The following is a 27,964-nucleotide window of genomic DNA, read 5'->3' on the forward strand; positions in this document are numbered from 1 at the left end:
TCACAAATTCAGCTAAGACATATATTATCTAAGTTTCAGGATGCTTATAGAAACCAAACTAATCATAGAACTATGCCCCAGTAGTGGGAAAGGGTTCAGCCTTCCCCATTAGTTACTATTTAGTAAAATGATGCACAGTATTACCAAGCAGGGCTATTAGATCAGTCATTGGTTCATGAATGATGCCTCCAAAAGTTCCTGAGTGAAGATCTCTCTCACCACATCCCACCTATATGAGGAAAAAGACCCAAATTGAGACAACGTATACTGTTTCAATGATTAGTTTTCCATGGAAACTCAGATAATTACAGCTTTATTGCTTCTGGCCTCAATTAAAAAAAAAAGAAAGTAGATACTTGTAGGAAAACATTTGAAAGACTTTCCTACAAAAGGGAAATCAAACAGTCAAAAATTTGGTCTCTCGTGTAATTTTTGGAAATGAAAGAGTAGCTTTGTGACAAGGAACAAGGGAGACAGATTTGGTTTTTTCTACTTTGCAGGGTCCTTTGAAAAGTATCTTCTTCCCCTGATTTCCCCCCGCCTAAAAATACTTTTTTGAGCAAAAACATTTACAAATTGCTAAATGTGTCTAACTTTGGGAGACCAAATCCCTCATGTTAAGCTTATTTGCTTAATTTTTTTCCAACACATATTTCAGACTTCAACATGTAAGAGCTAGTTTAGGAAACTTTTGCATTATAGAGCTCTGGAATAGAGGAAAATCTTTGATTTATTTAATGAGTTCCTTTTCCAGATACATTTTTAAATAAGTTTCTCACCAATTAAACTTTTTTTCCCAATAAACTTGTCCATTCCTTTCCAGACATCATTCTGTCAGACCATTTAGTAAGAGATGTGGATCATTTTTGTTTTGATGATGCTGTTCTTTTTCACCATGACTTTTTCAAGTAGAGGCACGGAAGCCGATTTTGAGGTAGTTCTTTAAGGATTATTTTATAAGATATCTCCCCTCTGAACTCCTCAATTTTGTGAGTTCAAGTACTTCCTAACTGGTGAATCTATTATCCTTTCCTATCCATATTTAAGGGTGGTTTCCTCCGCTTGCTAAATATGTTACAGCGGACTATTTGCATTGGTCTTCTCCCCCCAGGGCCTCCACTAAGTTGTGCACCCTGTGGCAGATAGCTCATGCTGAACACTAATCATACTGAACAGTGCTGAAAGCAGCAGCAACTGATTCTGAAACAGGGAATAAAGGAAAAAGGGAGAGATTGAGATGGTCTGTGAAGGAAAATGTAGGAGGGGGAGAAGATTTATAGGAAGGAGATAGGCATTCAGAGAATGAAAATGAGGGCCTAAACATGGGGGAAATGGTGAGAAGGACAGGAACATGACAGGGTTAAGTGAATTGAATTTGGGGGAGAGTATATGGAGGTCAGATGGAATGGAGAGGAAAGACCCCTAGTCATATGTATTACATTTGCACTCAGTGTTGCTCTATACATATAGGTGTGTGGCGGGGTTAGATGGGGGTGGACACAAGGTACATCACTACCCTCTGCCCAAGGACCTATGCCAAATACAAACCACTCTCATTTAGTCTTGTACCTCCACAAAGAAGCAGGCATTCCCACGAGTCCCATAGGTGAGGGCTGGTTTCTTCTTGCTAAGCCAAAGATTATCCGAAATCACAATGTAATCAACATCAGAGAAAAAATGCTTCGTTTCTTTGACAACTTCATCTAGCCCTAAAGACCCTGCTTCTTCCATACCTTCAATAATGAACTTGAAGTTCACTGGCATATCCTATGGGAATAAATAAATAAATAAATAAATAAAAGCCTGGGTAAATGGCCAGTTTTTCAATAATGAAGAGCAATAGTATACTGTGAAGAAAGGGATGTTCAAGCAGGTGGCCTAATCCATCCCACTAGAAAGGCAAGCCTGGATTCATGGAAGGTGGAAACAGATGTTGCCTGTTGTCTTATTTGTGCCACCATAAACATGTTTATGATGGCACAGATAGTGAGCAAATAGACATTGCTACCCTTTGTCATTCTGTGTTAAAGGAAAATCAGTGGTGTAACAAAAGGTAGTAATAGACTCTGTTGCTTTATTGCAGCAAATATGTATTAACTCTGTGGCAAAAGGGTATGTGCAGCCTGAGCTGCTTGCACTCTCCAGCCAACCTAGGCAGGTGCTCTGGAGGCTTGATGGCCTCTTTCCCCACTTCCAGAGAGACACCCCCAGGGAATCTCAAGGTACTTCTCCACAAGTGGGGAAGTTGGGGTTCCCCACTCAGCTGGACCCATTCCCCCAATTGCAAGAGTGAATGTGGCTGAGTAGGGGGAGAGTCTCACCATCCCCACTCAGCCAGACCTGCTCCTATGATCATGGGGGACAGGTCTTGCTGAGTGGGGAAAGCAGGGCTCCAGAGATCATATCACCCCTCTACTGCACCAACAAGGGTGGAACAAGAAATGATGTGCATTTTATCCAATGAAGTGGATCAGATGTGCTGTAACACACTGCAGCCCAGCTGATATGTTTAATTTGGCAATGTCCATTTCCAGCTGCAGTGTCACAGATGATATTTCTTTCCCTTATGGTATTTCTCTCTTTTCCTTTTTCTCAAAATGACAGGGTCAGCTTTCTTAGCCTTCAGAAGATTTCATAACATTGCATTTGTAAGGTGGGTACCTTAATCAAGTTGCTAACTGTTTTCTCTAAGGGGCTAAATTATTTTCAATTATTTTTTCTAGCTGCATAAGGCAGGCGTTTCACCTTCAGTGAAGGATTCCTCTGTACTATCCATTGTTACATTTCCACCAGTGCTTGCAGCTGAGACCAATGGCAAGATGATTGACATAGGTCTACTGATTAACTGTTTAACTACCATGTGACCCAAACAGAAGTGGTTAGGTCTCATGTTAGTAAAACCTCTGCAGCCCAGTGTCCTGTTGTACTCCTGATATTTTGTGAGCACCAGTGAAGCTGTAGAGTTGGTTGATTATAAGGGCTATTTTCAACATTACTCAAACAATTTCTATCATGGCCATCAAGTGTTTAGAAAGGCTTGCACAACCCACGCAAGTCAACCTCAGCTTTCCAATCTGATTCATGTTCTGATTATGGAGATTAAGTTCCATACACAACTTGATGTTTTTTGTTTTACTTCAGTTCTCACATTGAACCCAAGTGCAAATGCCTGGACTTCAACAGATTTATTTTATGGATAAATTTAACTTCATAAATGCTTCACCAAATGACCAAAAATAAATTAGGATTAAACTGTTCACATAGGTTGTGTAATGGCCTCTGCTGTTTTCTAGAGAGAAGTTTCAGGAAGATAAATATTTTTAGCTTCAGTTGTTAAAATGCCAGTGTGGTAGCTATTGATTTCAAAGATTAGCACAGTGTAGAAAGCTAGCCACAACCTCATTAACTTATAATAGGTGACTAGTGCTGCATATGAAAACTGTGAATGTTTGTACAGTGTCTCTTGCACAAAAATACAAGAGACACTGTAAAAAAATGCAAGAGACACTGTAAATGCAGGGGCAAGACTGGACTGTGGTAACAAGACTGCCACAAAAAAAAAATCAAACTCCTCTAATGACTTGCAACCCATTAGGCGTTGACACAGTGGAGTGCTTGTGGTACCCAATACCAGACACATGCCATAAAATACTAAAAATGATGGTTACAATTATTAACAGAGACCTAACATGCTCATCACATGTGTATTTCCAAGCTAAGAGAGCCAAAGGAAAGGCTGAGCCAGTGAAGGCAAGGTAACTACACATTCATTTAAAATTGAACTAGCAACTAAGGAAGACAAAAGACTAAATATACATTTCAAGCAAAACCTGTAAAAAGTTCATTGAATACAGGAAGGATGCCCTGTGCATGACATACTAACATTTCTCCAAACAGGGCATCCAATGTCTAAGGTGTTACACATATCTCAATTATTTAGTGTATGTCTGGAGTTTTGTAAATAAACCATCACCAGTACAAGCTACTGCAAATTTGCCCCATTGATATACAAATAAGCCAAAACAGGTCAGGTGAGACCTGTAAGCATTCTGTTGGACCACTCAGGACCCATCACCTGTAATTGCAGCGGGTGCAGAGAAACACAGGTCTTCACACCTAGAAAAATCCAAAAACAGTATCTAGGCAATTTAACAGTTGTGATATGATGATTACTAGGCCTGTGTGAAGTGGCTAGTATTCATGTCAGATTTGGATGATTTGGGGGACAGTGATTCAAATCACTGTCCTGAATCGATTTGGCCAAATATGATTCAGAGATTCAGCCACGAAGCAGAGAGAGATTGCTGCTTCATTGCACCCAGCTTAACAAGTAACGGATCCTGCTTGGTGAAAGCTGCAAGATTTGGCCAGCTTCCTTTACCTGCATTGCTGAGAAAACACTATTGCTGCTAAGTATGTACTAGGATTTTGTGGCATAGCTCATTTTATTTTGGGAAGGAGTCTTTTTCTGTCATTTAGTTTTATAGCTTGCTTGTAGTGTTGTTATTAAAGCCTTTCTGCTATTGATCAATCAGGTGTTATGTCAGTTCTTGGGGCAGTAGGTTTAAAAATCTGCTTTCTAAGTGCAACAACTAGGACAGCAAATAACGAAGTATAATGTCTACATTTGCAGGCTAGCTGCTAACGGAAGCAGATTCAATAGCGCTACTGCAAAGCAAACTTCCATTGGTCTCTTTCACAGAGGGAAGAGCTGCAAAGATTAAGCTTCTGCTTACAACTGTGCAAGAGCACATTAAAGCCCCACCTTGTTTTACCCCACTGTAATTTGTGTGTGTGTCCATAAGTTTTTATAAAGTCTTCAAAAATCAAATCCTTAAGTTCAGCGTAACTTACAGCTGTAACAGAGGCAGGAGACTGATCTTCAACTGTTGTCACCTAACTGGTTATAGCACAGCTAAAAGCTGTAGGGGACAAAGACCTTAAGGGTGTCCTATAACTTGGTTGTAAGATGGACTGTCCCAATTTTAAATATGCAAAGTTAAACGATAACCTGGTAGGTTAGACAGAGGCTGTAGTTTGAAGACTAGTCTCTAATAATAATATAATATGGTTCATCGAGGGACACCTGTCTCTCACATTTTCGAGCATGTATAGTCTATATATCAATAATAAACACTTCTGTATTTTCAGAACATTTTCTTTGTGAAGTCTAAGAGGCTGTTGAAAATATATATATTCTATTTTGAATGAGGATTTGCTAGGTGCTTTCTTATCCTTATTCTATCCATGAATACACACTGATGACTGAAGATGACTTGTAGCCAAGAACAAGAGGTGACAGCTATGAGATCCCACGATCAACATCTGTTTTAAAGTCAGTTTTTCAATTGTAAAATGCTTTCAAAATAATAGTCTTCAAGGGAATTAGCCAATTTAATGAAAGAAACATCTTTAGTATTTTCCTTTCCCTAGGAACATTTTTCAAGACAGGACAAGGGCTGTGGTAGCCACGACATTATATTCAGTATATAAAATTCCCAAAGATAAACCAATATTGGGGTGGGTCTAGAATTTTAGAAGAAGCATTAAAAATATCCTAACATTTCAAAATACATGTAATCTATTTGTTAGGATAAGGTGGTTTCATCTGACATCACAGAAGTGTAAATTCACTCCTACACGGTGCCATTGTAATAATAAAATTGTTTCTCTTTGCTACCTACTAATTTTAGTGCTCTGAATGTTTCCACTGCATTTATCCATGCTAAGACAGGTCCTTTGTTATCTGTTGCTCCACGCCCATAAAGATTTCCTTAAAAAAAGAGAAAATTAAAAGCTTATATCAAACTTTAGAATCTCTCATGCATTCAGATGTAATAGGTGAAATTCAGGCTTCAGTGAAGTTCAATAGCAAAACTCCCACTGATCCCACTGGAGACAGGCTTGCAAAGAATAGTTTTAAATAAAGTACTTGATGTTTTTCCACTGATTACTGCACTGGCCTTTCATCTCTTAGGACTCTGTGATAATTTTGATGTGTGTCACAAGTCAACTTTATTCCATGTTTTAGATGAGGTTTGTCTGCACCATAAATTTCTATACAGATTGGCACAGTGTGCAGCTCCTGCACAGTGAGAATAATTGTAAAGATTATACTATTCTGCACTGATTTACCTAAGGACAAAAAAAAAAAAAAAATGTCTGTAAAATGCCTTTAAGTAGAACACGAACACAGTGGAAAGATAAGAAGAACCAGAGGAGACCGATGTGGTTATAAAAGGATCTTCTTACTTATCTGAAAAATCAAGAGTTAGGGACAGGCAATAGAAGGAAGAGTGTGGCACTGAGGAAGTATAAAAAGGAATAGCAAAAACATGTAGAAACAAAGTCAGGAAGGTAAAGGTGAAAATAAGTTCCAACAGGCAAGAAACGCTAAATACAATAAGGAGGGGTTCCACAGATATGTCAGATGAAAAAAACTAGGGAAATTGCGAGTCCACAGCTCAAAGGAGAAGCCACAAAGGAGGGAACTGCTCAATACCTACTTTGCTTCAGACTTTACCCCCTGCTCCAAAAAAGCTTTCCTTGGGGCACTAACAACCTAAGCATAGAAGGGGAAGGGACACAAGTGAGAGGGAGATAGGGGAACTTTTGACAAAACTAACTGAATTTCAGTTGGTTGCATCTAATGGAATTCATCCCTTGATGCTGAAGGAACCAGCTGAAGAAATCTTCAAGCCTCTGGCATCAATATTAGCAAACGTTCAGGTGAGATATGAAGTTTCAGAGGAACAGGAAAGTGGCTTAAAATAGTGTCTATCTTGAAAAGAAGAGGGGGCCCAAAAATTATATACTGGTCAATTTGACTTCAATACCTGGAAAGTATTACCTGCAAATCCTGTTAATCAAGGGAAGTGATCCTTCCACACTATTCAGAACTGGTGATGGTGGTGCAGGGGGTCTATAATGACATTTTTCAAATAGTTGAAAGGCTGGGAGAAGGGGAGAAACTTCTGTCCCTTGCCATAGACAGTATGATACATGGCAGTCTCTCTAAACTACAGTAAAGCAGATTTAGAACAAATGTCAGACAGGACAAGTGAAAGGACAGCGGGTCAAGCTACCAAGGGAAGTTGTGAGAAGAAGCTTTCCAAAAGAGGCCGGCCTGGCGGAAGAACAGCAAATCCTGCATTTGTGCAGGGGGCTGGAATAGATAACCCTCAAGGTCAATTCTAACCCTGTGGCCGTACCAAACAAGGGCAAATATTTGGTTCCCTGAGGACAAAAAGCAGTGACACACGTTGTGCCACTGCTACTTGTCCCTGGGCAACACCTGTGCTATGCGCCATCTAGCATGACAGGTTACCCCAGATGGGATAGGAGAGGCTGGGGCCAGCAACTATGCTGGCCCCTGCAGCCTTACCTGGGGTCCTGGGGGGCTGGGGATACACATGCAGTACTCCTGCAGCTTGGAGCCTGGCCAGCAGCCTGAGCATGGGTCCAGCGGGCCAGGTTCCAGTTTTGGGCGGCGTGCGCTGAAGCCACATTTGCTGCCCCACTTTTTTCCATGCAAAGTTTTTTGACCCTGGGATTTCCTGGGGTCAACCCATGTCCCACCCCCCACACTGCAACGTAGCAGCATGGGAAATGCCTGAATGTGTGGTGTGTGGTGCAGACCTGTCTGCAGCACCACATACTGTACAGCTGCCCTCATCTGGATGTGGCATATGAGTCTGTAGGTATTAATCAGTGCTGTCATTTTTGGGAGTAATACATTTACACATATTTATGAAGCGATAGATATTGTTCCCTTTTATGCCAGTATAAACAGAGCGGCTTCAACTGAAGTAAACAGAGTTATTCTGGTCTCAGAGACTGAGAAGTTTAACAGTGGGCATGCTTATATGACACATTTAGTGTGGAATGGACTAATTAGCTCTGAAGTAAACATCTCATGTCTACATATGCAGCCCTATTAGGCTGCAGGGAATTAATTAACTCTGCAGCAGGGTATTACTTATAAATACAAGTACTATCCTGCTGAGGAGTTTTTTATTCTGCACCAGTGCATGTGTAGCTTCTGATGCGACAGGCTGGAGCATAAGGGTTGCTTCAGTGTAGGGACTGCCTGCTGGCTAGCCCCACACTAGAGCACCCTCATTTCTCAGCTAGTCCTTCCACAGCACGTTGAGCTGGGTCAGAGCAGCCCTGGGCTAGCAAGCTGACCTTCCGGACACCCTGCCAGTCGGGGCTGCTCTGACCTGGCTCAACATGCTGTGATCTTGGGTGCATGTGTAAATGTGACACCTGGGAATAATAAACTCCAGCACACTAAACACCAGAGTTTATTGTTTTGCCTTAATAGCACGTGCAGATGAACCCAGTGAGAACACCGGATTCAGAATCAGGGCTTACGAGCTGGCCCTTCTACTCTGCTACTAACTCCTTGTGACCTTAACTCCACAGTTTCCCTTTCCTCAGCAAACAGAACTACTTAGATGCAGCTAATTTCCCTTACTGGTGTGTGAAATTAATGGTGTGATTATGAACTCCAGCTGCTTTACTCCCACTGACCCTTTCACAGGGATATTGTGCAGTCACTATGGGATTCACCAACAACAGCGCGGCTCCTAAAGGCCTGTTTCCATAGAATTTGTTCCAGATATTTCAATAGGAGTAGCACCTTAGAGCAGTTCTAAATCTCCTGGGAGCCTCTTCCCTCTCCATAATTCAGATTAATGCATGCAAACAATTGTAGTAGAATAGCAACCATGCACAGACCATCAATTTCAGTCAGCGTGTAGGGGTCAGTTTTCCATCCATCTTCCTTTTTGGCAGGCTGAACATCCACATGTCCATAGAAACACACAGTGGGCTTGTGTGGATCTTTGCCAAGTTCTGCTAGAACTGCAGGAAGACTCTGGCCATCAGGCAGCTGTGGAAGGATATTAACAGACAAAAGGCAACACTGTGAGAACCCACTAGGAGCTGTAGTATCTTCAATATCTGAGTTACCTTTTGAACTTTTAACCTGCTTTGATGAACTTTTAATCTGCTCTTATCTCAAATTTGACTCCTATCCCCACGTCTAAGGTTTGTACAAAACTGACTCTTTTGCAACCCAGGTGAAATTATTGCCCGTCTACAATGATAGCAGAAACTCCTTGCTAGACCCTTCATTTCCCCCGTAGACTAAACCTGTAATGGAGAAGGTGAAAAGCTATCTATATGTTGTGAAATTAACATTTATAGAAAGGCAGAACATAAGGTAATGTTGTATTTGGTTTGCAATAGATGTATTCGAAGAGTCTTGGAAGTCCATTTTAAAAAGTGAAATGTATTGTCTTGTTGGCAAGCAGCACTAGCAACTATTACAGACTGATTTAAAAACAGGCTAAGGTCTCCAGGTAGTATTGCAATTTACTATCACATTGGATAGATCTCAAGAGGAGGTTGGATGTCTCCCAAAAGTGAATCCCCGTATCAGAGAAGGGCGAGAAAGTTAGTGAAGTCATAAGAATTTGCAGGCTGCTTTGCATTAACAGCTGATACTAGTCTGTGTAAAAAAAAATGGTGCCTGCATTAAAAGGGCTGAAAAAAGATGTTAAAAGTAGTCTAGCAGTTTTCTTCTGATTATCAAATGAAGAGAAAGTCTTTAACAAAACCCTGTATTTTCATTCTCTGCTTAAAAGTAAGAATTCTATGATATCTACTGTCTTAGCTGTAACAAAGGGTGTCCGTACCTGTACTACAAATATGAATTTGCTATACATGACATTGAATAAAATAGAACCCCAAAAAAGATAGTTCATATATTAAAACATGACACTGATAATTAGGTACCTGGTTTACTAACATAACAGAGGTTCCTAAAGCTCGAAGTCTGTCTGCTGTTAACTCCATCATTCGTGTTACTTCTTTTCTGAAGGCTGGTTGAACGGAATCACTCTTCACAGCCACCCAGTCCTTAAGATTCTGCAAAGGAAGCCAGCAATATGATTTACAGGAGTCAATGGGTCACTACATTTGATGAACAAGGAAACAGGCCTTAGGTACTACTGGTCAGCCTTTGATCTCAAAATGCAATCCATCAGAAAATACTTTCCTTTTTGTTCTGTCACAGCCAAGCTGCAGCCGCTTTTTTTCTTCCAAATGATAAAAGACTGTCAGGACATTGCATCGCTTTGTGTTAAAATATTCACTCTGAATTTAGCAGCAGAACCATGAGCATCCAATTGTTTTATCCATCTTTTGCTGATTCCTTTAAGGAAGCCATTGGGGAGCCCACAGGTCTGGCTACCCTGTTTCTTGGCCCTGATCCTATAGCATTTGGAAATACCATATTTACTTGAACACAAGATAAGGTTCTCCCCCTGAGCCCTCCCCCACTGACCAGGGAAAAAGCCCCTCATCTTATAATCACATACAAGGAAATCTTACTAAATACATTGTCTATTATTAAACTGTTGCCAAAAGCAGCATGTGCTCAGAATGAAGCTATAAACTATTAAATTGATTAAAAGGGCCAACACTGAGCATGACTATAAATGTGTCCTATATCAGGGAAACATGCTGATAGGAACCTTTCTTTTTGTATGTGTGGCCCTTAAAAAAAATAGCTAGGTGTTTCCTCCGCATGGAATTGGCACCAGGCCTGGAGGTACTGCAATACCAGGCCAGTACTGGGGGAGCCAGAGTCAGCCCTGACACCATTCCCTTGGTGCCAAAAATGCTACATTTGACACCAATTGGGAGAGGGGACTGAACTTAGCTAAAAAATATATTTTTTTCAAAAATATATATATGATATGTATAAATAAAACTGTACCTCTAGCAACCTGTCAGGTGACCACTGTGGTTCAATTGGCAGATCAAAATATACTTTGACAGTTAAATGATTGTAGTCCCATTACACACAGGTCACACTGCACACCCACACACCTATCACCATTCCAGTGTTATCACTCATTGTTCTTCCAGAGGGTTTGCCTCTGAAAGTCTATGCCAGTCCCCTCTCCACCATATGAGGTCTTCCATTTCTTTCCTGTTGTCCTCTTCCGTCTTCCTGCACTATATTTCACTCAGCCCCATTTTAATACAGTCCTCAACTGTGGGGTCCTAGTTTATGAGTAGGTTCCTGGCTTTCCACAGGGCATACCTGAAACAGGAGATGAACTGGTCGAGCTTTTGGGCGGCCAGCAGCGGCAAACACTGCCTGGTGCAGCAAGAGGTGGTGGGGTGCAGCTGCTGCTGCCATGCGCAGCCCCGATGGGCAAGGCCAGAGCCGGTATGGGGCCTAGGCTGGAAGTGGGGCCGGGTTACAAGCTGGTGGTGAGCGGGGGGAAAAGCAGCCCCTTCCCTACCCCTTGCCTGGTGCCTTGTGCTGCAGCTGTCCGCAGCCGACATGAAGCTGCCTGTGCCTGCTCAGGACAGCCCCGTGTGGGCTGGGAGTGGCTGCAGCAGGGAGCATGGGTCACAGGGTGGGTGAGCAGCCACTTTTCCCCATGCTTTTCCTGGGCTCCTTCCCTGCCCTTACCTGAGGTTCTGGCATGTTGCAGCCACGTGGTCCCAGGCCAGAAGCCCCTGCTGGGGCCGTGGGGGGGCAGGCCCTGCTGCTGTGGGAGCCTGCTGGGCTTCCCCTGGGTCCTACAGCCCCTGGTTCCTGTCATTTTTGACAGGAACCAAAAGACAGAGAAATATTAATTTTCTAAATTTTTTAGGGGCCCTGCAGGCTGGATAGAATGGCCTCATGAGCTGGATCCAGCCCACAGGCTGTATTTTGCCCACCCCTGATACACAAGTAAAATTGCTGCTTAAAAATGCGTTTATGGAGTATCTGTGCCAAAACTTGCAGTAGTTTCAAAACAAATGTAACATGCATCAATTCTGGATGAACTAAGTATATGGGTACTATATGCAAATTACTTCAGCTTTGTTTATTTCAAGATGTAGCAGGGGGGTCCTGCCCCATTACCAAGATGGGGAGGGAGCCTGGGGTCCACTGGCCAGCTCAGCCCCTTGACCAGACTAAATGGGAAAAAGGGACCTTAAATATGATAGCTGCCTGTCCTAGGTATAAGCTGTGATTGGCAGGCCTGGGGCAGAAGTAGGTGACCCAGGGAGAGGCTCAAAAGCCCAGGGCTTGGCCCAGATGGGGTTGTCTAGCCCTAAGAGCTGCAGGAGGCACAGCTCCAGGGAGGAGTCAGTGCTAACTGTCTAGAAGAAAGGACTGTGCGCCACAGAAGGGCAAAAGAGACCCTGTGCTAGAAGAGACCCTGTGCTGCAAACAACATGAGATAAGCACTCTGAACCTTTTGTGTTTGTGCTACCAAAGGCTAAGATTAACCACAGAAAGGGCGTATGTATTTGGCAAGCCTTACGATTGGGAGTGGATGCTCATACTCTTGGTTTACATTTGAACCAGAGGACCAGAGTGTCTATAAGCGGCAGACTGGAGGCCACTGGGGTGCAGCAGGGGTGTTGAGTATGGGCAGGAGTCCAAATACATTTAGAGGGAAGATTGTGGCATGTCAGAGGACTGAGTATCTGATGGCAAAGATTGGGTGCATAACTCCCATGCCTGCAGCATGCTTAGGGGCCAAATGGCCTTGATCCCTCTAGGGGCTAGAGCTAGATTCCCAGGACCTAGGCAGTCTGACCCAGTCAAATTAAAAGGAGCTGAGACCAGGAAGAGCTTGGGTTCAGATAAGGACCTACCCTAAAACCTGCATCCACCTCCTGGGGGCTGCCTCCTTATGAAACTATAATGTTAAATTGTGGCAGGCAAGATAACCTTGAGGAGGAAAGGACCCAGAGAGTCTGGAAGAAAGGGTGAGGAGGTTGGAGCCCAGTGGTGAGCCAGGCTGGGAACTTTGTCACAAACATCCTGGTTGCACAAAGTCAGTTTTTTCAAATTCGCTCCCCATGTCCATGTGCTCAGGGAGAACAGGGTGTGACAGTAAGGAGAAGGGGAAGGGGTTTCCAGGGGATAAAGGTGGGGAGAAGCAGAGAGCAAAGGGACTACTTGACCCTCCAGATTTATTTTCCCTGATGTAGCAGTGGGAGGGGAACAAATTCAAAGCAAACTTCCAATAATTCGATTCTATACCTGGAATATTATAACAAAATTGAAAATATTTCAACATATATAATCTAATTATTGGGGGGGTCATCTTCTAGTCAGGGTCACCTTCTATTCAAGTAAACATGGTATTTAATGTCCCCAGTACACATCATGAGAGCGCACACAGCATTTATGTAAGTAGATTCCTTAAAGATAGGGGGTTTTGAGAGGGTTTTTTTTCCCCCAGGGTCCTTCCATCTTTCATCTAGCAGCTAGGAAGCCTGTTACTGTGGAATATAAAACCAAGTCTAAGAGGATGTAAAAAGAGATCTAATCAATATTAAAGATGATCATGCAAGTTCAGTTTGCATCAGGTAACTGAATTTTGTCACATTTGTGGCTCATATTCATCTTGTGGTCAATCATGACCACCAAGTGGTGCTAGCAAGCATAGCACTTGGTGCTAGCAAGCGTAGCACTGCCGAGCCTATAAGCATGCTGCAGGTTTTTCTTCCCAAGGTGGAGTACCTTGCATTTTTCAGTGTTGAAGGCCATCATGTTTTCATCCACCCATTTTCTGAGCCTGTCAAGGTCGGCCTGGATCACCATCCTGTCCTCGGTTGTGGACACTTGATCCCAAAGTTTGGTGTCATCAGAGAACTTGGCCAGTCCACTTCTGACATTGATGTCCACATCATTATGTTGAAAAGAATAGGTCCAAGGACGGAGCCGTGGGGGACCCCACGGCTCATGGTGCGCCACAGTGATCGACTTCCATCAACTACCACTCTCTGGGTCCAACATCAGAGCCAATTCCCCAGCCAGAGGACTGTGATGTAGCCAAGGCTGTGGTTGGCCAGTTTTTCTATGAGATGATCATGGGATACCAGATCGAAAGCTTTTTAAAAATCAAGATATATGATGTCAATCTCTTCTCCATTGTCCAGGTGATACATCACCTGGTCGTAGAAGGAGATGAGATTGGTCAGGCAAAACCTACCCGCAATGAACCCGTGTTGGCTATCCCTCAGGAAGTTGTCTTCAGCAAGTTTTTCAAGAATGGTCTCTTTGATGATTTTGTTCCAAGATCTTCCCCAGGATAGAGGTCAGGCTGATAGACCTGTAGTTCCCCAGATCTACTTTCCTCCCTTTCTTGAAGATTGGCACCACATTGGCCTTCTTCCAATCTTTGGGCACTTCACCTGAGCACCACAAGTTCTCGAAGATGTGTGCCAGTGGCAGAGCTATGATGCTTGCCAGCTCCTTAATAGCCTGGGGTGTAAGTTGTCTGGGACAGCTGACTTGAAGGTGTCCAGCCTCTCAAGGCATTCCTTCACATGGTCAGCATTGATGAAGGGTAACAATTCTCCCTTGCCCTGGCCATCCCGTACCATATTGAGCAGAGCCATCCCTTGGGGCTGGTGAAAGACCAATGCAAAATACCTGTTAAGCAGCTTGGCTTTTTCCTGGGTGTCAGTTGTCAGTTGACCCATATGGTTAAGCAGTCCAATGTTACCCATGCTTTTCCTCTCACTCCCAACATATCTTAAAAAAGGACTTTTTATTGTCCTTGATACTGTTAAGCAGCTTGGCTTTTTCCTGGGTGTCAGTTGTCAGTTGACCCATATGGTTAAGCAGTCCAATGTTACCCATGCTTTTCCTCTCACTCCCAACATATCTTAAAAAAGGACTTTTTATTGTCCTTGATACGTGTAGCTAGTTAGAGTTCAGTCACAGCCTTGGCTTTCCTGGTTCTCTCCCTACAGGTCCAGACCAGTGCAGAGTACTCCTCCTTTGGGAAAGATCCATCCTTCCATCCTTTGTAGGTCTTTCTTTTTAGATGCAGGAGGTCCTCTAGTTCCCTGCAGAGCTGAGGGAGCTGCTGTGCCCTTTTGCTGCCTTTACTCCGAGATGGGATAGACACTGCATGAGCTTCCAGGATCACTCCCTTGAGGAGCAACCACTCTTCCTGAGCTGCCCTCCCCTTTGGGTTGAGGTCTCTTAGGGCCTCACCAACAAGCTTCCTGAGCTTGTCAAAGTCAGCTTTTCTGAAGTTGAGGACTTCTGTATTGCTGACTGACTTGCCAGCTTTATGGTGGATGGTGAAGGTGCTCAGCTCATGGTTGTTGTCTCCCAGTTTCCCTTCGATTGTTAGGTCACTTAAAGTCATCCCCCATTGCCAGTACCAGGTCAAGCAGTGCTTTGCCTCTCATCAGTCCATAGACTTCTTAAGTCAAATAGAGCTCATCCACACATAAGGAACCTTTGCGGCCATTCAGATGTGGCTGAGTGCTCTTCCCATGAGATGTCAGGGTAGTTGAAATTTCCCATGACAACCATGGACCAGGAGCATGCAGCCTCAGCTAGTTCCCTAGTGAATTCCTGGTCAAGCTCTTGATCTTGGCTAGGAGGTCTGTAGTAGACTCCCACCATTGTGTCCCCTGTGCCTTGCTTGCCACGGATTTTGATCCAGAGAGTCTCCAAATATACCCCCTGGGTTCCAATGCTGGCTTGCAGGGATGCGTAGCTTTCCTTGACATAGAAAGCTACCCCCCGGCCCCTTTTTTCACATGATCTCTCCTGTACAGGGTATAGCCATCTATACCTGTGGCCCAGTCATAGGTGGAGTCTCACCAGGTCTCTGTTATCCCTATGAGATCGTAATCCTTTTTGTTTAGTAGGAGGACCAGTTCCTCCTGTTTGTTCCCCAAGCTCCTGGTATTGGTGTACAGGCACATAAATGTCCCATTGGGGGCCCTTGCCTTTCCTACAGATTGCTCTGGGACTGGGGTAGGGGTGGGTTCCCTTGAGTGCCTTAGGCTGCTGGGTTTACAAAAGCTGCCCAGTGGGCTTGCAATGGCAATTCCTGACCATTTCCTCAAATTCTTCCCTTTACTCAAATTGATCCTTAGTTCTTTTAAAAATACTGGTCCTGGAAAAGGTAAATAATTCACAACCCAATAGAACAAGTTGCACACTTAAGAGAAATTAAATTAAACTTCACAGGGCTGAGGAAAAATAATTCTCATCCAACAAACTCCAGCCCAAGCACAAGTGGCACATGTGCTTGGTAAGGTAGTGAAGTTGGATTGTCTGTGGTCTGCTGTTCCCCTTGATATATGGTTCTGGCTCAGTGAAAACTTATTGTGCTGACTTAGGTTTTGCAGCCCATCCAGATTTCCCAGTCTCATGGTACTGTGTACCACAGATCTCTAGTGTGGGAACATAAAGCACAGACTTTCCCTTGCTTAGATCCCCTGCACAATGAAATGTGGCATTTCCAAAATGTTTGAAACCTTCTGGAATCATGAAAGCCTGCTCTGTATTTCCCTTTCTAACATAAAACAAGGACACAGCCTGAGGAATACGTATTATTAGTCTTTCCAATTCAGTTTTACGTTACAGCTGTTTTACAACATTACATCTCTTACCTCAATAAATTCATTTTGATGATCATCAATATACTGAAATATCTGTGTCTCCAAGCTCGAGGAAGTTGAGGACACTCTCGGCTCAAAGAGTAGCATTAGGGCAGCAACGAACAATATCTGTAAGACAAAGTTCAATGTATTAAAAGCACTCCTAAGCACATGTACTACACAGTTCTCCACTGAACTGGCAGCCACAAATAACTGTGGTGCAATGGGCAAGTCAGTTGGTTTTAAAGTCCTATGACACTAGAAGAAAGCATTTCTTTCATTTTAGCACATACAACATACATGAGAATCAGTCACATTGCAGGGGGAAAAAACCCAAAAACAACAATGGGTTTATGAGTTTTGCACTTTCTGAATTAGGAGTAATTCTGAGGACTAGTTCTAAAGGTCAACTTTTTATAAAGAGACATCCATTGCTTCATACTAAACTATGAAGCAATCTCAATCTGTATGTTCTGCCAAAATACAAGAAAAAAAACTACAAACACAAATACAAGTTGCCCAAGGGGATCAGCCTTCTACTTCTTCCTTTCCAAAACGGAAAAAACCGAACTGGGTCTATAATGTACATTCCGTATTTTACATGCAATTTGTTTAAGGGATAACGTTCCTGATGGAGAATTATATGAAGCAATAAATAGCTTTTGTGGATGATTAAACACTGAGGCAAAGCTGAGACATTTGATAACTGCAAAAGTCATTTATTGCTCGTATACTCTGACTGCCACGACCATTATTTCTTGACAAGATGAAAGAAGATTTAACAAACCACAGCATTTTAAAAAATATTTTTCTTCAGGGTTTGACAGTTCTCCTCCTGCTGCTTCCTCAGAGTTTCTGCTGTTGTGTTTTTGGGAATTAGGTTGGTAGGGCTTGGAGGGTGAGGCTAAAATCAACAAACTTGTCAGTTTGTTTGGAGCAAGGCCAGGGAAGGTGGGGAAAGAAGATGCTGGGGTTAGCAAGAATGAACCACATTGCCAAAAATGTATACTCAAGTGGTGAACGCAACATATGCAGCAGCACACCCTGTAATTTTTTTAAGCTTGGTTTCTGTACAAGGAACTCAAAAGATGCATTCCTGAAAGTTTAGCAAATGGCTATAAAAACAGGTTTCAGCAATGCTTGAAAGTGAAGCAAGATGCAGCAGGACAATATTACAAAGAAGAGGAGACAAAGGAAGGAGAAGAAAGAATTAAAAGAAGGACTGCGTGGTAACATAGGTAGGTATCTGTTGGACAGCTTGATAGTTCCAAATCTCTTTTTTTTCCAAAAACACAATTTAAAGTTGTGCAAACCCAAATGTTATACAAGCTTACAAACTTTCAGCCAAGGTTTTTATTGGCAGAAGAGAGGAGGCAAGAGAATGTGCAATAAAAGAGGAAAAATAAAGAAGAGCCAAGTTTTGAAGGCTCTTGGAGTTGACCAGAAGCCTCTTAAAAACTGGAATCTAGTAAAAGACTTAAGAGGGTACGGTATGGCTAGAGCAATGGCCAGAGATGACAGCCATCTCTGCTATGATTGGGTTTAAGCAGACAGGCTTGATAGCCAAAAAAAAAAAAAACAACAAAAAAACCCAAAATCATTTTTTTTTTTTTCTGATGTAGTCAGACTTCTAGGTCTGCTCAGGGTTTTCATATGCGCAATATGTCTAGAATTTAATTAATCTGCAGAGATTGGAGATTTAATGCCTAAAGTCAAACTTCAGCCAACGAGTTTCCCTGATCTCAAAACCAGGAAATTCAAACTATCCTGGCAGCTTCTACATATTTTCAAATCCTCCATGGAAATGGCAGAAACTATTTTTCATGGATAGCAAACTGCGACTTTTCATAGGAGTGCAATGTACTGAATGTAGGTCTGTTGGGCTGTCAAGGCAAGTGGAGTGCAATCATTTCAGATGGATAGCAAGCTCTAGACGCCACTATTTTTTCAGTAGTTTAGTGAAGACTAGATCTTAGATAGTCATTTGGAATTCACATATACAGTCTAAGCTACTTAAGATGCCTGTGTGTAATCAGGCAGCCTTATAAATTACACAAATGAAACTAGCCATTTGCCAAATCCTTTTGATTTCAATATTAAGAGGCACTGTTTAAAACCCATGTATGTATCCTTGCTGGTCCCTGCAAGAATAGCCTGCACTCAGCCCTTGCTGCCTGCTGTCACCTACCTTACTCAGAGTTTGTCACAGCCTCTACTCAACTGCTCACACCTCATTAAGGCTCTTTACCATGATTTTCGGATCAGTTTGGCTTTAATAATAGCCTTGAAACTAGCAGGGCCTAGTAGCCCCAACAATGACAAATAATAACAGCACTGAGATCTGCTGAGACAAACTGAAAGAATTAGCTGTCCACCACGTAAGCTGCATAACTGCCAGGTGAACTCTCCATCCGCAGCTTAAACTGAATCAACAAGTTCGGGGAGCTAGCTTGGTGATCTAGAATCAGGATGGGAATTCTGGCTGTATTGAATATGGGTACAGACTAGGGCTGTGCGAAACAGCATCGTTGTTTTGACCAGTGTTTTGACGGAACAGCGTTTCGTTTCAAATTTTGTTTCGATTCGAAACTGCTGTTCCGTTCCGTTCCATTCCATTGAAACAGTTTTGCCGTTTTGCCCATAGGCTATAATAGGGAAGCTTGAAACAGCCCATAACTTTGTCATTTCTGGCCTTATTTTGATGAAACTTGCAGGAATGGTAGCTCCTTCTGAGGGCATGAAGCTTGCCATGTTTCAAGGAGATAGGTGCAGGGGTTTCAGGGAAACTGAACCTCAAAGTCTTGAAAACAAAAAAAAAAAAAAAAAACTCATGTCATGTTTGTGTGTTAAGCCACAGCAAGGTCAAAACTGCAGGGATGCTAGCCCCTACTGAGGCAATGAAGCCTGCCAAGTTTCAAGGAGATAAGTGCAGGGGGTTGGGGGAAACTGCACCTCAAGTTGTGGACAAGCAAAACTCATGACATGGGTGACACTGTGCGTGTGTTAAGGCGCAGCAGGGTGAAAACTGCAGGCCTGCTAGCTCCTGCTGAGGCCACAAAGCCTGCCAGCTGTCAAGGAGATCGGTGCAGGGCTTCTGGGGCCCTGCACCTCTGGCTGCTGACAGGCAAAACTCATGACATGGGTGGGTGACAGTGTGTGTGTTAAGGTGTGCCCTCACTCAAACCATGCTGTCTTTTATGCAGTTTTTCCATCCCTCCCCCAGAGCACTGGGATTGGAAGAGACCTTAGGAAAGGATGACAGTCACTGGCCAGCTACACAGTCATTAATGAGAGCACTCCTTCCCCCCCCTCTCCTTACTTTAGTCTGTTTCCCTGCAGGCAAGCCCAGCCTGAGCTTTGAAACATGTTGAAATTTTCGAAATGTTTCAACATGCTTCATTCTGTTTCGACGCTGTTTTGAAGCTCTCTGTTTTGTTTCGATTTTGCTGTTTCGAGCTTGAAACAAGTCAAAACAGCGTTGAAACGAAACTGCCGGCAACATTTCGCACAGCCCTAGTACAGACTATACCTAAGTTTGCAAAATAGGGTGGCATTACCAAGTGTAATATTCAAATAGAAGATTGTAACATATTATAAAACACTTAAAACATTGGCATTTGAGACATTAGAGTAATGCAAACAACTGGATCGGGGTGTCTGAGAAATAGATTTAAGCAAGGTAACAACAAAGGATGTATTTTGTTTAGAATGAGGTAGGGTCATGTTGCATAATAGGCATTGGATTGTTATTGGAAAGCAGGGGAAAAGAAAGCATAAAGCAGGGTAAGGGAGGGTATGCTCCAGGAAATTTTTGCACATTATTCAAGGGAGAACCAGAGATGGAACAAGCCAAAAAGAAAAAAAATACATCTAGGAATTTTAAAGTGTAGATTTACCTCAAGTGCCAATTAGAGGAGTAATTTCTTCTAGTTAGAAATGCAAAACTCTAGAACTCTTGGTTCGGAGATTATCTTTTATTAGACCAACTAAGAAATTGCAGAAAGTTAACTTTTTCGGTATCCTTTTTTTGTGATTTCTTAGTTGGTCTAATAAAAGGTATCATCTCTAAACCAAAAGTTCTAGAGTTTTGCATTTCTTTTTGTCTCAGACCAACACGGCTACCAAATACACCCCTTCTTCTAGTTAATGCATTTTTCTTCAGATAAAGAAAAGCTGAATATTTCTCCCAGCAGGTGGAGCTGGTCAGCCATTCACAGTATATAAAAATTCTATTAATCAGCTCCTGTAACAGAAATCTGGAATAAAAGCAAATGGAGATAGCGAAGAGTTCTTTGAAAGAAACATTAAAAAATGCCAGGGAAAACCCAAACCCCTCTCAGACAGCTTACTGAGAAGTGAGTGATGGAGGCTATTTAGTTAATAGTTTGGGGTATTTTGAACTTTGGGACAAAACATTCAAAGTGGGATGTAACAACAGGCAGTTCTGCAATTGGAGAGTAGGGTGTGGGGAGAGGGGAGAAGCTAGGGCAGCAGCCCCAGGAAAAAGTAACTGCTACCACAGCTGCCAGCCAGCCACACCACTGCTGCTGCCAGCAGTGTGGCAGCTGGCACTACTGCTTGTGCTGCTACTGCCCAGGGCATGGAGCTGCCCTATTATGCCTCTGAACAGCAGTGGTGCAAGAGGTGGGCCTAGTCTGAAAGTCCAAATCTGAACCTCTCTCTCAAGCCCTGGGTATGAAAAGTTCAAGAGACATCCATGGCTGACATCTGTCTCAGAGTACAAGCCCCACACTCTGAGGCAAAAGTACTTTTGAAACTGGAAATACTACTCAAGATTTGGGGGAGAGTGTGGGGGCAGTTTCTTAAAATGGAAGGGATTAAAATCAGACCCACAGAAAACACTGAGAAGGGGGATGTTTCTTTCTGGAAGGGCTGTGGCTGAACAAAGAAACAGTCACCATTTATTTTGAATATAAGGAGAGAGCCTAAGAGAGGCTTTGGCTATAGATGAGATTTTCTGTCAGATACGAAGTCACTATAATCAATGTCAAAAAAGTTTGAAAACTAGAGTTCAGTTTCAGGTATCCTGAATAGGAAATGAAAATTAGCTTGTACCCATTTCGTTCTTTATGGTACTATAGAGGCAGCCCAAAACTTGATCTTTATTTTTAAAGGCTTATTTTTTTGGTTATTATTTATTTCAGTTACCCAATTCTTATCCGTAGAGGAAAGATGTTGTAATTCATGAAATTCACGACCAAGGCTCCCAGGTCCATGACCAACACCACTGCCACAGTACAAAAAAATAATAATATTTTCTTTACACCTTGTATCCAGTGATCTCAGAGTATTTTTCTACTGTTAACTAAGCCAATCCCACAACTGGAAGGGATAGTAATAGTTATGTTTTTACAGATGAGAAAGTGAGATACAACACTTGCTACTTGACTAGAGTCATTTTGGCAAGAGTGGCAGGAATAGAACCTAATTCTCTGACCAGAATGAGCCTTAGGGGTGGGCAACGTGGGTGGCCACCCAGACGCCATGGTCAGGGGGGCACCACGTGCACACACACATGCACATATACACACAGCAGAGCCCAGCCTCCGCCCCCCCAAGTCAGTAGTACTGCTGCAAGCAGAGGCAGGTGGGCAAGGGTGTGGGGTGCAGTATAGCAGGGAGGCAAAACTGCCCACTCAGCCCAGTCCGCCTCACCTGCTCCTCAGGAAGAGCCAAGCTGGGCTGAATGGGCAGCTCTGCCTCCATGCCAGATTGCACACCATGCTCCTGCCCACCTGCCTCTGCCTGCAGCTGTGCTGCCGAGTTGAGGGAAGGGGGTGGGCACCATTTTCCTTCAGGCCAGCTCTACCTCTGACACCTATTCATTTAGGACCACATTGCCTTTAAGGTTTCTGCTACTTCCTGAACAGAACTCAGATCTTCTGTTCTGGCCCCCACTCTTTCCTATAGTTTAGTTTTCTTTTTTTTTTTTCCTGCTCAGTAACATCCACTTGTGAGTTTCTGCAACACCAGCTTTATCCTTGCCCCCTCCAAGATGCATGTCATAGCCATGTCTGTTTTACAGAAGATTTTCTAGTATTCTGGACCTTCTTAAGAGTGTTGGAGGCACTGGGTGCATGCTGTTTGGGCCCTCTGTGCATTTATTCGCATCACATTACAGCAGTGACTGTGCATGAACATGCATGGAACCATATTTGGCACTTGGCTAACTGCATATATAGATTTGGGTGTATGTATGTGTGCTCATGAAGAGAACCAAAACTTTTGGTGGTCCTGAAATTCACACTCTCTTCACGGGCACATATTGCATATGCCTCATTCAGTGTTCTTGGGGCTTTGTCCCTGTAAGCCTGTGTGTTAAGATGGCACTGCTAGCGAATTATACCCCTAAAACTCAGAGTGCAGACTCGACTTATACTGCCAAGCGTGCTTTTGCCAGTATAACTTTATACGGCATTGGAAGTAGGGGGGAATGAAATAAACTGCAAGAATAAAAACAATCTACAGGAGTATTTTTGCCATCATACAAATGGTGCACATATGCACGCGTGCACTACCCTCTCATCAAAAATAACAACCTTAGAAAAAGTTTGACTTGCATGTTGCCACAATACTGCATCAACTTTCTTAAGCATAAAAAAGGTTCTTCAAAATATTCATTCAGTGGCACAAAAGGCCTACCATGCCCACTCACAATATATTTCATTCCTTAATTTCCATTAACCTATTTTTTTTCTTCACTTCAGTAGCACGTCAGCATCTATTTTAACTACTTAGAACTTGCATCCTTTATTTCTGACACCATAATAATGATAAGACATGGTACTTACATGGTGTTTTAGAGCACAGCACTTTACAAGCAATTGCCAAATAGTATTGAAAAGTACTTATTCTTATTATTGTTATTACTGCTAATATAAGCAACCATTATGATGCTATTATTATTCAGTGCAAAACCCTGTTACCATTCAGTGGTGTTTTACCATTCATAAAAACAGCCAGTAATTTCCACTTACTTTCCCCTACAGCCCAGTTTCAACATCTTTTGTTTACCTTTAACTGATCTGGACAAGTTAGAGGATTATTTACTGGGTATATAGTGTTTTAAAAATATATAAGCACCTGTGATTAAGTACCATTTAAAGTGAAAAATGTCCCAATTTATAATGCAAGGATTAAAGACTCTTATTTCTGAACAGCAAAACCTTGATTATTCCAATTCAGTGAAAAATTTCTTTCCTGTATCATTAAAGATACTGTTTAATGTCCTAGAGGTAAGCAGTCATCCATCAGTATCTTGCAGGAACATTGTTCTGTATAGTTAAGACCAAATCCCTTGCTTTTATCTCAGGGATTCAGCTGTAACTGATGGAAATTTTTCAATTAAATGATTTGTTTGAAAAAAATAGCAGAGTTTTTATGCTAAAATGTTTCACTTTGGTTTGTTTTTTTTTAGTGGAATCTGAAAATTAAAATAAATATTCTCCATATTCAGCTGTAAACTTTCTCTCTGTCTTCCTCTTACAACTACTGCCAGCGATATATTGGGCAACTGAGGGCAAAAAAGAGAGGGAGGAAAGAGGGATCTAACAACTAAAACTCTGTATGCTTTTTAAAGGAAAAGACCTGGGGGAAAAAAATCATTCTCTTTTGAAACCTGCTAAACAATATATTGAAAACTCTTTGTAAAAAGTCTTTAATATTTTTCAGTCTCCAGAGCCCAGACTTTGGGACTGTAGCCATCTAGATCAGATCAGGCCTGGCACAGATTGGCAGTAGCATAATTGAGAGGTGTTTATGATTGGGGCTGCAGCCCTGTATGCCACCTTTTTTGGGGGAAGGGCGCAGTGGAAGGCAGGTACATTGATAGGTGCCACTGCAACAGCAGCTGACCACACCACAGCCATTGGCACTGTCATAGCTGGCACTGCCCCATGGGGCACAACAAACTGTGATGCTTCTGTAGATTGGTGCACACTGCTGTTCTTGGATGAATCTTATTTTCTGTATTATTCATGCATTCAATTGTGTGCACGCGTGTGTGTACATGTAAACAAGGATTGCAACCTTGTTGTGGTGGAGAGGCTTGCATGTTCCAGTGACCCCAAAAGTGATGCCATCTGGAGCTTATGCTGCTGGTAGGGCCACCCATGGTGGTAAGGTTGAGGGAGAGGTTCCAGACTGAGGACTTCTTGAATTGTTCTCTACAGTGGAGCAGGTGGAGGAAGGCTGTGGCCCCAATGGCTGTGAAGGTGGAAAAAGACCACAGTGGGGAAGTGGGCCCCAGTCATCGTGGTTCGCTATGCCACTGAACCTGGCCACCAACTGCCAAGATCGTGTGGACCTGACTGTGCACTAGGGTTCCCATGTTAAACATGCCATGTGCAGGCTTCCATCAGGTCCAAAAGCCCTGTGGTGGAGCACTGGTGATGGGGACAGAGCTGTGAGTGCAGAGCTGATACCTGGGGGCCCCCAGCCAAGGATCTGCACGCAGGTAGTGGATGAGCAGTGGTCGTTAGGCACCTGTGTTGGGACAGGGGTGTCCTTTGGCAGCTGTATCTGCGACTGAGCAGCCCTTTTTAGGATACCCTCTGCTTACCCTGATGGGGAGGGGGCTAGAAAAGGTGCCTCCAAAATAGGCTGTCCTATCTCTTCTGGCTGGGAAACTGCACCCAGCAGGATCACCATTCCTGTGGTTGAAATAAGAAAAAACTAAACTTCAGAACCTAGAATGTGAGAAGGCTTATCAATAACCCAAAGAGCGATCGCCCAGAAAGATGAACTGCCATTGTGGCTTGGGAGTTAGTGAGGCATAACATCAACATCGCTGCTCTCAGCAAAATGTGGCTTACCGGGGAGGGACAGCTGACGGAGGTCAGCAAAGGGTACACTTTCTTCTGGAAAGGAAAACCAGACCACAACCCCTGTATCTATGGAGTTGGTTTTGCCATCAGGAACAAAGATCAATGATGAGCTCTTCGAACTCCCTTCAGCTGTCAATGAAAGGCTGATGACCCTTCACCTGCACCTCAGCCAAAACCAATGCACCACTCTGTCATCATCAGCACATATGCTCTGACTCTGGATTCCAATGAGGAAGTCAAGGAAAGGTTCTACTCCGATCTTGACAATGACCTTGCCTCCATCCCCAGAGATGACGAGGTCATTGTCCTGGGCAACTTCAGTGCCCGGGTTGGACGTGACCATGAAATCTGGAGCAGAACTATCAGCAAGAATGGCATGGGGAAGGCCAATGCCAATGGTATCCTGCTCCTGACCAAATGCGCCCAACACAGCCTGATTGTGATGAATACTGTCTTCCGTCAGAAAGACCAGCTCAAGATCATGTGGAGACATCCGAGGTCGGAGAACTGAGGGATGTACTCATCACGAGGGCCCTGAAGGGATCTGAAGACTGCTGGATGGACCACTGATTTGTGCATTTGGTGATGAACATCTGCCTGGCACCAAGACACTGGAAGACCCAGAAGGCCACCTGGAGATGACTGAACGTTGCAGCTATGAAGAAACCTGGACAGCGGGAGGAGTTCTAGGCCCAGTTGTATAGTGCACTGCAGCAAGTCCCTACTGCTGATGGCATCTTCATTCAGGCACACTGGGAGCAACTCAAGTCCACTGTCCAAGATGCCTATGCCCAGACTATTGGGTTCGCATCATGAAGGAACTAGGACTGCTTCAATGCCAATGACACTCAGATTTGCGATCTTTTCGAGTGGAAGCATGCAGCCTTCAAATCACCTGATAAAGCCATCCACAAACTCAGTGAAAGATGGCAGTGTACCACCAGCTGAAGGCTGAGGTCCAGAGATGTATCCGTGACATGAAGAACCACTGGTGGGTGGAAAAGGTGTGCATGATCCAGGGCTACACCCACCAGCAGGACATGTGTAACTTTTTCCAAGATAATCTATGGACCCCGCTCCATTGGACAAAACCCCCTCCAATCACAGGATGGCTCCTTAAAGATGGTGATGCCATCTGTCTACATTGGAAGCAGCATTTCAAACTCCTCCTTAACCGGAAGTGTACCGTATTGGAGGAGACCCTCCAAGCCGTCCCTCAATGCCCTGTGGTGGATTCCCTGGGCAATCCAACAACTATTGGAGAGCTGAAGTGGGCCATCCAACAGATGAAAACCAACAAAGCCTGCAGGCCAGATAGTATACCTGCAGAGGTCTACCATCCAGCTCACATCATGACTCCACCAGGTTATCCTCTGCCTTTGGGATGAAGAGATCCCTGGGGATCTCAAGAACATGACCATCATGACCATCTACAAGAAGGGGAACAAATCTGACTGTGGGAACTACAGGGGGATTTCCCTCCGGTCCATTTTGGGTAAAATCCTGGCCCGCACATTCTCCTGAACTACACCTTTGTCCCATTGCTGAGAAGATCCTTCTGGAAACCCAGTGCAGCTTCTGACCATCTCAGGGCCCTGTGGACATGGTTTTCATTGCCAGGCAGATCCAAAAAACACGTTGGGAGCAAAATCAAGAACTCTGTTCCTCACCTTCATTGACCTGACCAATGCCTTCGATTCCCTAAATCACGAAGCTCTGTGGACCATCCTCCAATGCCTTGGCTGCTTGCTGAAGTGTGTCACCATGCTGAGACTCCTGCATGACAATATGACTGCCACCGTCCTGAGTGGCAGATCTGAAACCAACATCTTCTGCATCCAGACCAAGGTCAAACAATGTTGTGTGATCGCCCCCACCCTGTTCACCATCTACCCAACTGTGATCATCCACCTCATCTGAGATGATCTACCACAGGGGTGTCCAACCTTTTTGAATGCGGGGCCAGATCACAAACTTTTTATCACCCAGTGGGCCGGTGAGCCATATTCAAAGACGTCACAGGAAGTGGTATCATATCAGGAAGTGATGTCACGTGACCTTTGACACCAATGAAGTTGCAGGAAGTGACAATGAAATGGGTCTGGAAATGTGGTTTAAAATCCAAAATAAAAACAATATAAAAAGCAACACGGGTTGACCTGGTGCTGGAGAAGCCACGGAGCCAGGCCAGGGTTAATCTGGAGCCCGACCGGCCTGCCAGTGCCATGCCCAGGTTGACATTGTGCTGCAGGACCCGCCTGGGCAGAACTGGATCAGCATTGGCCAGGAAAAGCAGCATGCAGCTGAAGCTGGCTTCCCATGTGCTGCTGGGGACTAGAAGAGGCTAGCCAGGTCTGCACCGGCCAGCAGAAGTGGCAGCAGAGCCATGTGCCACTCAGGACTGACCGGTGCAGCCTCGTCCCATCCCAAGTGGCACACGGCTCTGCCACTGCTTCCGCTGGCTGGTGCAGACCCGGCCAGGCTCCTCTCGTCCCCAGCAGCACATGAGAAGCGGCCCCCTTGGGGCCTCGCGCATCGGCAGCTGGGCCTGGAGAGCTGCAGCGCCTGGGGTGGGGACTGTCCAGGGAAGCAGGCACCGCGCCTTGCTGTGGGGCAGGGCAGGGCAGTGGGGCTGGCTTGAAGTGGGCAGGTGAGGAGGCAGGGAAGGGGCGAGA

The 27,964-nt window shown here is 43.8% G+C and overlaps 1 protein-coding gene across 1 annotated transcript in view; it reads right to left on the bottom strand.

Moving 5' to 3' along the window:
- CNDP1 (carnosine dipeptidase 1) overlaps positions 1-27,964 on the bottom strand; it is a 44,107-nt gene that overhangs the window by 6,445 nt on the left and 9,698 nt on the right. Inside the window, exons 2-7 of the mRNA XM_006028301.3 lie at positions 16,456-16,572; positions 9,805-9,936; positions 8,743-8,896; positions 5,685-5,773; positions 1,570-1,767; positions 145-229 (exon numbers count right to left, since the gene is read on the bottom strand). Coding sequence (XP_006028363.2) covers positions 145-229; positions 1,570-1,767; positions 5,685-5,773; positions 8,743-8,896; positions 9,805-9,936; positions 16,456-16,572 — 775 coding nt within the window. The remainder of the gene's footprint in view (positions 1-144; positions 230-1,569; positions 1,768-5,684; positions 5,774-8,742; positions 8,897-9,804; positions 9,937-16,455; positions 16,573-27,964) is intronic.

Source organism: Alligator sinensis, unplaced genomic scaffold (genome assembly GCF_000455745.1).
Source record: "Alligator sinensis unplaced genomic scaffold, ASM45574v1 scaffold129_1, whole genome shotgun sequence".
In the NCBI taxonomy this organism is placed as follows: Eukaryota; Metazoa; Chordata; order Crocodylia; family Alligatoridae; genus Alligator; species Alligator sinensis.